The sequence below is a fragment of the Manacus candei genome, unplaced genomic scaffold (assembly GCF_025592945.1).
Source record: "Manacus candei isolate 608988 ecotype Guabito, Panama unplaced genomic scaffold, ASM2559294v1 h1tg000095l, whole genome shotgun sequence".
NCBI lineage: Eukaryota > Metazoa > Chordata > Aves > Passeriformes > Pipridae > Manacus > Manacus candei.
In genome coordinates, this window is record NW_026138143.1 from 1685631 (window position 1) to 1698519 (window position 12889).

Genomic DNA, 12889 nt, shown 5'->3' on the forward strand with positions numbered 1-12889 from the left:
AGAGCTAAAAAACAAGAACACAGAACAAAGAGTGAGAAGGGCATTTTTTTTGCCAAAATTGCTCTTCTGTGTTCTGAACAGATGGCTGACCATGACCTGAGACCTTAGAAAATTGAATCAATAAAAGGAAAGTGTTCAGATTTAATTATATGTAATTGCACAAGGTACAGAAAGGGTAAAACTAAGCCACAAACCTCAGCTTACTGAGTGAATATATGTAGCAGCAGCACATAAAAAATTCACCCTCATTCAATATTATGAAATTTCCATCACAAAACCTTGTATTGACTGAATAACTTAAAACCCACATTTATTTTTTTCAATATCATAATGTAGCAATTTCAGACATTTGTTCAAAGTCTGATCCTTATTCTCATTTCTTAGAAAAACTGGTTTGAGTTTTACTGTATTCGATAGAATAGAAAATAAAATCATCGTTAGAAAAACTCACTTCATGAGCTACAAAGTGACTGAGCAGTACAAATCTCTGGGACCTGTGCAGCTCATTTTCTGTATCTTTCTGAAAAAAAAATCTTGTCCTGGTCCAGTTGGTCACTGCGGATAAATATGTACATATGTACATGTATGTTACATGGATCTTAGATATATTTTAGTCACCCCCTTCAAACATTTGACAGAATAATACCACTGTCACATCAACCAACAACGTATTCGAGTCAAAAAAGTTTGTATGTGTAGACACAGAGAAGCTGAAAAGTACAAAATAGGAAAAAAAGCTAAATAATTGCTACTCTTCTGCATGAGTAGTTGAGCTGAACTTCTGAACGAATTTGATGTTTTACTGTCTCTGGCTGGGATGGAGTCAGTTTTCTCCACAGCAGCCCATGTAGTGGTGTGTTTTGGATTTGTGTCTAAAACAGCATTGATACCACACCAGTGTTTTGGCTATAGCTGAGCAGTGCTTCCACAGCATCAAAGGTTTGTCTCTCCCAGTCAGGAGGCTGAGGGTAGCAAAGACATTGGAAAGGGACACAGCCAGGACGACTGATCATTGACCAAAGGGCCAACACTTTGCTCAGCAGTAAAGCTGGGGTAGAGGAAAAAGGAGGAGGGGGGGCAGCATGGTGTTCTCAAAGTCCCATCCAACCTGGCCTTGAACTCTTCATTCCTCCAGTCCCTGCCTTGAGATTCAGTCTCAAAAGATGTAGGAAAAGCAATTGTCAATGAAAACTGAGATAAGAAAAAGCTAAGTACCTCAGCCCTCTCCCTGTCAGTTGTCACCACGTAACCTGTCTCATTTTGGGCAGTGGTACAATTTCTTTTGTCTTCATTTTCTGACTAACGTGCCTGTGGTCAGATATTCATCCATTTCTATTAAGGTACAAGTACCTGTCATTTTACCTAGAGATGTCCCCAGTTGGAAAACATCCTTATTCCATACACTGAAAATAGAACTAAGAATGAAGAGTCAGAACCAGCAACATAACTTGCACACGAGACATCCTGTCATGAAGCCTCTGCTGTATTAGGGAGGGTTCAAGACATACTGAAGCTTGGAAACTCAGACACTGTTAAAAACTTAACAAAAATCAATATTTATTACCAAGAAGTGGTCAACAAAATGAACAAACCCAAAAGGGAGGAAGGAGGAGAGAAATAAGCCCCCAGCACGACCTTTCCAGTTACCCAGCTGTTGCCCATAAAGTTAGCTTACCGACCTAGCATGCCTATAATTACCCAGAGCAGAAGCTGCATCCTTGGAGTGTCAGTAAGTTCACAAACTGGCAGGCGTCCCCGCCAAAAGGCAACGTTGTCCTTGAAGTAAAGCTAGCCCCCGCCAAGAAAGCACTATCTGCTTTTATACAATTTACTGAGTGACCACAACCTCCCAGGTGTGGCCAGCACAGCCCAGCCAGAGGCCCTCAGTCCCACCTCCCAGTTATGTAAGTGCATAACCCCCTGGTTCTTCTGGGCATGCATGAGAACTTCGGAAATCCCCTCATACACGTGCCGTATGCTTTGGGGGTCTTTCTTAACTGAGTCTGGGGGCGCTACTTCATTGAGTCTGGGGGCGCTACTTCATCCTCCTCATCCTCAATTTCTCCTTCAAGCGACCTTGGAGGACAATTAGCCAATCACAGAATACCAATTAAAACAGTTTATACAAGAAGCTTTCTTCAAGGACGACTTTCCTGTTTATCAGTGCTTGTTTTCCCATAACTTGGCAGGGAAGGAGCAAAACTTTCACAGGTGGCGGGGCCACACACAGACCAAAAGTATCAGCATAATTAACCCCTGATACACTCTGCCCATCTCTAAAGTTCTTTTCATTTACATGTTTCATGTTTTTTCAGTCCATCATTCTAGCAAATAAATTTCCTACCTTTTGGTATGAGAATCATGTTTTTAGGTTGGTTGTGGAAGGATCAGGACAGTCCATAGATGCTGTATTATCTTCTCTAACTTTCAGCACATCAGTAAGGTACATGCACTGAAAATGACCTTTCATGAACAGATTTTTTTGAAATTATTTTCCTTCCCTAACTATAAGATTAAGTATAAAAATATAATATTAATTTATTCAAATGGTACTCATTTCAAAGTGAATAATGTACTCCAATAAGTACAAATTTAATTGTTTGTCTTTTAGGCTGTGATACAAATTTCAGCTTAAAGCCATGCATAAAGTTAGACGAAGCAAGTACAGAACTTCTGCTTGAAACATCTTTATTTGCCAGTTCTCTACGCTTTCCCTTTTAAAAGAAGAACAACCTTCCTTTAAAAAAATAGAGATACTTCCATCCAGAAGACCAAGAGTTTGCAAACAAAGAAGCGTTCTTCTAGAGGTTTGCAAAAATCCTGGGTGCAGTAACGGTCAAGTTACCCACAAGCAATGTTAACAATGTCATCATCTGCCTCAGAATAAGAGCAAAAGTCTGTTAAAGGTTTCTCATTTTACAGTCTTGTAGACATACAGGTTTTGGGAAGCAATTTAAGCCTGACGGTGAAGAGATCTGAAGCAGTTCTTCAAAGCAAAAAGTAAAGGAGAATTATACACACTCCCTTCAAAATAGACTTGAACACGACATACAATTTAAGTACTGGAGAGGTTTTACTCTAATTCCTAATTTGCCTGAGTTTATTGGCAGAACTGCTGAAGTTACAAAACATCATTAAAATGAAACATCTTTATTTTTTTAACAGCAAGCAATGGCTCATAAAAATTTTGTACCTTGTTAAGTGCAAAAGGCCAAACAGACTAAATTCATGGCTTATGAAAGGCAGTTCATTCAAGAAATTAAATTATTTTATTCAGCAGAGAACAGAAAGTACAACAGCTTTTATTTTTTTTCTTTTAGAAGTAGCCAATTTTGAAAAAAAATCAATTATATAATAAATGTAGTTTGAAAGAACATTCCCTGTAAAAAGTTTATTCCTATCCTTTGAATTTCATAAAAATGCTGTCAATTAAGTCTGACATAACCTTATGAAAATCTATTAGGCCATGTACAAAAATATTTCCCACTATTTATCAGTATTATTAATAGTAATGTCCATGGAGTGATGCTTCTATCGCAATTTAATGGCTTAACTGAGTAAGATTTTTACAATAGTATTTTATTAATTCAACCAAACAAGAAACCACAGCTGTACTGGACACTGAGACCATAATTGGGCACCTGAGATTTTTCAGAGGAATTAAAAGGGAGCTCTGACTTTTTTATTTTATATGTAAGAAAAACAAATTAAACAGAATTCTGGGTTGTTTTTTACTTCTGTCTGGTATCTTCCTTTGTGAATGCTATCATGGATAATCCATTGTCTGTTAACCCTTTCATCTGATGTTTTACCATCAGAGTATAATTTTCAGCCCCAAGTTATACAAAGTAAATATAAGTAGGAAAGTCAAAATTATATTTCTTGATTCCAAAATATTTTAGATATTATTAATCACACTCACCATTTAATAATAAGTATCAAGTATATATTTGCTAAGGATGACCCAAAAGAGTGTTTAATAGGGCCTAAGGGACATTTGCAAAGTTTCTAAATTTGATTTGAATCATCCACTATAAACAGAGCGCTGTAGGGCCTACTAGGGATCCATTTCCTTTTTTAGCGATAAAAACTCACATAGGTCATAACCACAGCATTATTAGTTCATTGTAAAAATTAATTACCTCTCAAAATAAAAAAAAATTTAGACTTCTGTGCCATTTTTAATCAAAATGCTTGTTCCCTAAAAAAAAAAAAATCGGAAACTGGAAAGCTGTGGGGATCAAAGATTATTGTTTAGGGCCTGTTGATGTTTTCGTCTAAAAGTCTAACTCCTTCTCAAATTAGAAGGAACTGAATGTGCTTATAAATTCAGAAAGAGGACTTTACAATACATATTTCTACTCAATATGACTCCTTACTGTTTAGGCAGTATAAGTGAACGTGTTTGCAATGTAAGGTTGCAAACAAATTGTGAACGCCTTTTTCTTGATATTTCAGCTGCTACAGAGGTTTCCTTTTCATTCGATGTCGGAAATGGGCCGGTGGAAATTGTCGTTAGATCTCCCAGCCAGCTCAATGATGACCAGTGGCATCGGGTCAATGCTGAGAGGAACGTCAAACAAGCCAGCCTGCAGGTAGACCAGTTACCCCTGGAGGTGCGGAAAGCACCAACGGAAGGACACACGCGACTGGAATTGTACAGCCAGCTCTATGTTGGTAAGATGCAGAGTGGGTAGCCAGGCTTTGCTCTCACATGATGGACATTCTTTGCCTTGAGTCTGGCCAGCAGCAGTTGGTTTAATGTGGGAAGCTGTGCTCCTCAAGCTCTTGCGTGACAGCAGTGGGAAGGGAAGCTGGGGCAGGGGGTTGGGGAAGAAAAGACAAGCATGTCCATAAGTACAAAGATTAACTAAGAGAATGATATTGTGTGTTGGAAATTTGTCAGTTTTGTCTTTCTCCACCTGCAGCTCCCAGCTGAAAGTACCTCCAGCAGGCCATAGTGCCAAACTTATTTTTTACCAAGTGCCTCTACCAGACATGCAAACTTATTCACTAGGAAAGTGAGAACTTCTGCAGAGCCTTGCCAGGACTGCATGTGCCTGCAGTGCCCATCCTAGCCTTGGCAGCACTTCCAGCCTCTTTAGATTTGATCATTGTCCATCCTTTTGTGTTCACGGCTCTCACTGCGGTGTTTTCCCTTTAGTCCCATGGGCTGTTTGCCCATTCAATGTAGGAAAGCACTACACAGTGTTACACAAATGCATTCCCTGGAAACAAGTTAGTCCAGCTGCTTTCTGGAGCTACTGGTTTCCACTACATTTTGGGCAGATTATTGCAGCAGCACTTGTATTTCTCTGACTGTTAGCCTTGGGGCTGCGAAGCGCCGACATGCCAGGTGTCATTAGCTGGAATTAGAACTCCATGAAATGTTGAGTAAAGAAGCACTTTCATACCTCTCTAGATATCCGTAACAGGAGAAGAGGGAAGGGGGAAAGAAAAAAAAAAATCTCTTATTTTTTTTCCCTGTGTTAGTCAGCATTCAACAAAACAAATGAATTAAAATGATGTTTAAAGCCTTCATTGCCTTAGTAATCAGCCCAGTGCCACTGCAAACTGTGTGCAATGTGTCACCAGATGTGCAGGTGTTATTTACAAGCTCAGATTCTCCTTTACTGCTATGATGTCCATAAAAGGCAGTTTCAAAATAAGCTGAAAGATGAAGCTTGTTTAAAAGAGAGAGCCTTAACCTTTTAAAAGAAATACCAAACCTTTTGCCGAAAGCAGGAAGAGATGGGGTTTTTTTCCCAGTCTGAGTTCTTTGAGAATTGCTAATAATGATGATTTTATTTGTTAGTTTTGAATTGACTGCAACACCAGCAATGTCTTGAAATATATAGTACCTATATTACCAAAACATGAATGTCAAAATCTGCAACAGATTTTTTTTTTCTTTCTGAATAATATCTATTCCATATAACTTGGTGATTGGAACACACCTCTGAGAGAACAGATTTAAACCTTACCCAGAGACCGACGTAGAGTGGATTTGAGTTGGGAGTGCCCAAAATGAACACCTGAACATCAGGCCCTGGAGAGTAATATCAAACAAGAATTGTTTCAGTGCCTCCTGTTCTGCTTTCTGTAAAATAAATCTGTAGAATAATCTGTTCTTTGGGCCAGCAAGAGAGTCTTAGGTATGATGACTTTGTGTCCTAGGGGCTAGGACAGTCACCAAGAGGGGAAAGGTTTTTCATCACTGCAGTGTATATGAGTTTGCATAGAATAGAATCACACTGGAATTCCATCTGCCCTGTGCACTCAGCAGAGACCAAGCCTTGCCTCCTCCAGTCCAAGTCATCCAATTACAAGCACTTGATTTGAGGTGGCTGTCTCTGGTTCATATTTAGCCCTCTTTCCTACTCAGATAAATATCAGCCTCTGTGCTCTGTGGTGAGGAGCATTCAGATCTCCTCAGGGACTTTTCGGCACCTGAGGCACTGCAGTAATCAAAGGGAGGAGAGATGAGCAGAAAGGATGCCAGCCACTCACTGTTATTTACTTGCATTTTTTAATTTGCTTTTTTTCATTGTTGTTTCTAATCCAGCCTCAGATATGACTTTCCTAGCTGAAATCATATTTTTCAGCAAGTGCTTACTAGGGATAAAGAAGAACAGTTCTTATTAACTGCTATGAAAAATTGTCTCCACTCAGACTTTCAAGCATAGCTTTTGAGCGTTACATTCTTTACTCTATGTTCAGACAACTAACCAGTGTACCTGACGTTGCTTGAAAATTAACATCTGTTTTTCCTATGGTAACTGAGAGTGGGGATTCGAATCTTTTTCTTCTTTGCCCATTATGGCTTTGAAAAATGTAACACTGCAAAGCATATTATGGCATTATTATTAGCATCGGTCATCACTAATTATATGGAGAGAAAGGCTATACTTTAGCAATCCAGCCAAGCCCTTTTCTTCCACCATTATCTCTAAAAATCTTGAAGTTGAAATTAAGTGAAATCTTGCAGTGTAGGGCCAGAATCTCAAATGTCTATTCAGTGTAAAGCAAACACTTATTGCTAAAAAAATTTGCTAGTTATACTTATTTATGGTATGGTATCAAAAGGTTAGGTTTCATTGATTGTACTGTCATTAGGATAAGATAATTCCTTGTCCTCTTAAAGAAGTTACCATTTCCAGCTGTTGTCACAAGCTTAGCAGGATATTTAATGTAAAGCAACAGTAAAATCTGTTCAGTGTTGTCTCAGAGTTTTACACTCCCTCTCAGGTGCTGCAGGAGGCCAGCGAGGATTCCTAGGCTGCATTCGTTCATTAAGGATGAACGGGGTGACACTGGACCTGGAAGAGAGAGCAAAAGTCACTCCAGGGGTGAAGCCTGGCTGCTCTGGCCACTGCACGAGCTATGGGATGTACTGCGCAAATGGCGGCAAATGTGTCGAGAAATACAACGGCTACTCCTGTGACTGCTCCAAAACTGCCTACGATGGACCATTTTGCATAAAAGGTAAATGCTTTCGTGCAGGAGGCAGAGTATGAGAGAACTATTTGCATAAGAAAAAAAAAAAACACCATAGAATTGATGCTTCAGTTTTTATTAATTAAACAAGTAAATCTTGTTGAATACTTCTTGCTAACAAGTCAAATTATACACCCAGGATTTAAATGTGACTATTTAAAAACACATCTCTCATTAGGACTATATGCTACCTCTTTAAATCAAATAACACAACAACAAAATGCATCAGGAATGACTATAGTAACAGCAAATCTGGCAGACCGTATTCTACAGCCTCGAGCTGTTGAACAATAAATTCCAACTAGCACAATGTCATAGTTACTTCTTTAGAAAACACACGGATTTAAACGAAAGCTCAGAAAGTCATTCAGAAATGTATTTGAAGATACGTAGGTATGAGGTTTGGGTTGAATATCTTTAGTACTGGGAGGCCAGCATTTGGCTTAAAAATTGTATCCATTCGTAACCAGAACAAGTCTTTCAGTAGCTCAAACTGAGTTAGAGATTGAATTTACTAGGGTAAGGGAAGGCACAGACCTCCCACATCTGTGTCAGTCCTTTGGAAATGCCTAAATTATGTTCTTAATTTTCAAAATCAATTATTGTAAGAGACCAAATTACTATGGAGACACAGGTCTGCATGAGAAAGAAAGACAAGGAGAAAAGGAAAGAGAGATACAACAATTAAAAAGTGAGAATTAAAGTATTAATTTATTTCCACTTTTTTTTCTTGTTCTGACCATCAAATCTGTTGCTTTTCCTAGTTATTTTAAAAGCTTTCTTAGAGTTTCAACTAAAAATCAAAGGCTCTTCTCATCAGTATCTATGATGTTAAAGAAATCTAGAGCCTCAGAAACTGTTCTGTTTTTATGTTCCCCTCTGTACCAGGAATCCTGCAGGCAGGCTTTGTCACCAGATACTGAAGTCTCTTCATGAAGCTGACTTAGCAGTAGGGGACAGAGCCTGTCATCTGATGTTCTGGTTCCCAACTCTTTCTTAATATATCTTTTTTTTTCCAAGTCAAAATCTGAGAATTATTTTATAAATATCCATACCCTGCTCCCTTTGAGCCACAAGTAGAGGAAAACAAGTTTATGACAGAAATAGGCAATCTTTTTGCCTGATGCTGTGTTATGGACTGTGTTTTCTCCTGACACACATCAGCCACCTTCATTTATATCCATGTATATCCAGCTTCCTTTCATTTTATCATAGCAAAGCTTTGTCTATTGCTGGTGTTGCTCACAGATTGGATCACCCTCTTCCAAAAGCTAAGGGATAGTTTTCACATCACCAGATATTCTGATGAATCTCTAGCATGATTATTTTATAAATTCCAATAAATATGATGTATTTTTAGTGCAGCAGAAGGGAAGCAGCTGCTTTTCTACGTAATGGCTTCCACTGTGCTTGCATGCAGGAATTTCATCAGGTTTCACAATGCTGTGTTACTTCAAAAACCAATAATAAAACATGTCCATTACATTCAGAACTGTACATACAGCAATTCCTGAGAATGTGAATACTGTGATTTTGACTAATTTAGCAAATGGTTTATCATGAATAATGGTAATACATATTTAGTTCACTACATATTCTGTTCACTAATGCAGCTATGGTAGAGGAGACCCATTCAGTTTGGAACTGGGTCAGCCTCTTATAGATCACATATGTTGACTAAAAAAAAAAAAAAAAAAAAAAAAGAGGAGAATTACTGCTATGCCATAATCACTGATTTCACTTTCTAGTGTTTTGTGTGTTGCCAAAACTCATCACACCAACTTTTATTTCTGAGTTTTCTGTTTCTCTTATGGATAGTTAAACCCCAAACTTCTGCCAAAACTAGCTCTAAGCTGAAGTGTTTTATTTTTCCTGGCTGTGGAGCTAGCAGAATAAAAGTGTACCACTAGGGGAATAATTGAGCACCTAGCACAGACAACCCCTGGTTTTGGCTGGTCTGTGAGCACTGTCATAGCAACAGAAGTAATATTATGTTATATCATACTATTCTCCTTATCTCCTTCTCGCAGTGCAGCCAAAGGCCCCAAGCTCTGACAGTGATACTTTGGACACGCAGCAAAACTTGCTGTAAGCTTCTGCTGCTGGGCAGCACTGAGTCATTCAAAGGTACTCATGAGAGCACAGGGATGTCTCTACCATACAGTGTTGTGCCATTTAAACATGACATCAGATCTCTGCTTAAAATATCAAACCTATTCCAGACTAAAAATAGCTTTCTAAATCCTTAAGGTCTTATGTACAAAATGCAAATTACCAGTTTCCTATCTGGCAGTGCTGAAAACTGATATACTCATTTAGAATATTCCCAAGTATGATTTAGTGTGGGTGACTTCACAGGGCTTCTCTGTAGAAAGAACAACAGGGCACTGGGGAAAAAGCTAGAGGATAAATAACACAAAATAGACTGCATTTGTGTTTTCCTGCAAAATAAAAACGTTACTTTAATTATATTTTAATTTATTTGGATGAAAAGATCATAATATGCCTATTTCAGTTCCTTTTTTTATTAATACTTTGACACTTTCCCTTCTGCAAAAGCACTGAAATGTCTGTGAACATGTTTTCAAATACTATATTATCTGTTTTCAACATTTTTTGTTCTTTATAGTAAGGGTATATTTGAATACTGCTTTGTCACTTGTGGTTTTCTAATCTACACCACCGTATGCTATTTGTTGCTGTGCTGGTTTAAAGGTAAACTGGAAGGAGAAATGAACCCAACTGAAAAGAGATTATAAGTCAGAGTCACAATTTAATAACAATAATACAATAAATACAATTATATGGACAAACAACTGGTTTTAGCCCACAAAACCCAGATGTATAACCCAGCACCCTGGGGCACGAACAGAATGGTGTTCGTTGGCCCCTGTGCTGAGCCCCACATGGTCCTCCTGAGTCCAAAGTAAAAGGAAAGGAAAACCTGCTGGTGAGAGTGCTAGTCTCAGTCCGGTCGAGTGGTGGTCGCAGTCCGGTCGAAGTTCTGGTCCTCCTCTGGATCTGGCGAGTGGGGGCCCAGAAGTCCCAAGACTCCAAGATTATATACACTAGGTTTGAGGGGGAATGCCCGGTACCTCCTCCAGGGCAGGGAGTTCCACAATGGGTGATTGTGAGTCATGAGATATTTTTGGAATCCTTGGTGGCCCATTAGCAGACATCACCCCTCAAGCTGGATATGGAGGTGTTAATGACTCCCCAGAATCATTGGTGTGAGGATAGGAACATCCTCCTATCTCACAGGCTTCTTAACACCCAGCTTATAGCCTGAGGGGTCAGGTGTGCTCTGGGCAGCTGCTGCAAATGGTCTATTTGTTAACAGTTCTTGGGAAATGATATAGAGGGTGTAGAATACACAGTTTGGGTTACACCCACACAGTGATGAACTGGTGCCAGCTGCTCTAACTAGGACAGTTGCTATTATGCTGGGTGAGTCTAATATGAGGCAAGCAAGAATATTTCCCTTTGTTATCTTAACTGGGAATTCACATTCATAGCTGCCAAGAAATAACAAGGTTAGTGCTTTGCAGGATAAACTAGGACTAGGTTTCATAACTTTACTCCTCTGAGTAAATCTTCCAAGCCAAGGAGATCTGTTGATTTGATAATCAGCAGTGCCTGACATTTTAAGTTATCACATTCAAGCCAATAGGAGATATTACCAGAAAAATATGCAACTCTTGGAGTGAAAGGTGGCACAATATAACACCTTCCAGTATAACACAGACTTCTCTTTCCATTGGTTTTAATTTCCCACAGGAAACTTTTGTTATCCAAAAGTTTTATATTGATATTCAAATCACTTGCCTATGGTAAACTTTTTGGGTTTGGTTACATACTGAAACTGTTAGCACAAGTGATAGGGAAAATTAAAGGAAAAAACCATCATTAGTATAAGGAAATCACCTCATAATGTCTCGTGAGTAATTAACACACATCACAATAAAAGCAGATCTCACATGTTGTGGATTCTTTTGCTGATGAAATCTATCCTTAGAGCCACTGATTGATGACTGACAAGAAATTGCATTGTCTTCAGCCTTATTAGCAGCACATCACAACATGATTGATGTTGTAGTGGCCTGGAAATTACACTATTTTTTTACAAGGACAAAAAGAAGAGCAAAAATGCAGTCTGACATCTATTTTAACTTTATTTTTGTTTTGTATTTGAGGCATATTCAATTGGCTTTACTTCTTTCATTGCTCAAAGAAATTGCTCTGAGGAATAGCTGCAGTGTTTCTTCAGTCCTGCAGATTGCTTTCTGACCTTTCCCTGTCCTTTGCTTAAACGTAAATTCTCTTTTTTGTTTCTCCCACAGCTGTCCTATCATCATAAAAGCATTTCTGAGAAAACAATTAATTTTTGTTCCTTTAAAAAGCCAACTCTTTCCCCCCTTTAACAACAATAAAAGCAAAGGTCAAATGCAGGGCATGTGGCAGCATTCTGATGTGGGACATACCCCAGGGAGAAAGCAATACCTCCTTTGGTATTGAAATGCAGTGGAACAACAGTAGGAGAAGAAATTGCAAACCACCAAGGTAGTGTGGCCAAAAAAAAAAAAAAATTAAATAGCTGGTGCTATGACTCATGTGCCTTCAGGTGTGCTGGAAAGGGCAAATTCAAAGCTTCCCGGTTTCTGTGCAGTTACTCAATTTGCATCAACAAGCACTAAGGAGATGAGAAGAGTGTATACTCTTTTTTGTTTTCCTTCTTTGGACTAAAGCTCAGATTCACAGTGTGAATTCTTGCAATCCTTATGCCAATGCCTGAACTAAGCTCCTTCATGTTTGTTTTTGTATTTGCATGAACCCTGAAAGCACTTACAAATAGTATTGTCACAGTCAGATTTTCTTCCTTTCTTGCTTCCTTCTCAGTGAGAAAAACCAGCTTTTTACTAGGCTGAGTGCATGCATGACATGGGAGGGGGAGGTGAGAGGCAGCAGCTCTGTACCCTTCCACCAACTCAGAGTGACACTTGATCACCTCCAAATTCTGCCCTGGTTATTCCCATTCAATTCCATTTATTTTGCTGTTTGCAAAAACATTGCATTTTTTTGGCTGAAAGCAACTGGGGGGGGTGGTGATTGTTAGAGTGGTTTAAGGTAACTAACTTCTTAGCTTTAATAGTTCATAATCACAGAACCCAGAAAATCAAGGCAACATTCCCTCCCACATACAAAAAACTCTACTATATGCAGCATGATTGTGATCTATTAGCTGAAAGTTACATGAGAAATTTTCCTGGGGTTGTTAATTTTAGGCTTCTAATATGGTAAGTCTGAATGCTGCAGACAGGCTTTTTTACATGTAGGTCATACTTCAAGACTTGGGTTTTATCCTCTATTGACTAGATATATACTCTAAAAAAAT

General features: G+C 38.7%; 1 protein-coding gene across 4 annotated transcripts in view; it reads left to right on the top strand.

Annotated features, from left to right (window-relative positions):
• CNTNAP2 (contactin associated protein 2) overlaps positions 1-12889 on the top strand; it is a 1217517-nt gene that overhangs the window by 1120619 nt on the left and 84009 nt on the right. For all 4 annotated transcript variants that reach the window (XM_051768491.1, XM_051768490.1, XM_051768493.1 and 1 more), the window contains 2 exons: positions 4459-4677; positions 7249-7485. In XM_051768491.1, the coding sequence (XP_051624451.1) occupies positions 4459-4677; positions 7249-7485 (456 nt within the window). The remainder of the gene's footprint in view (positions 1-4458; positions 4678-7248; positions 7486-12889) is intronic.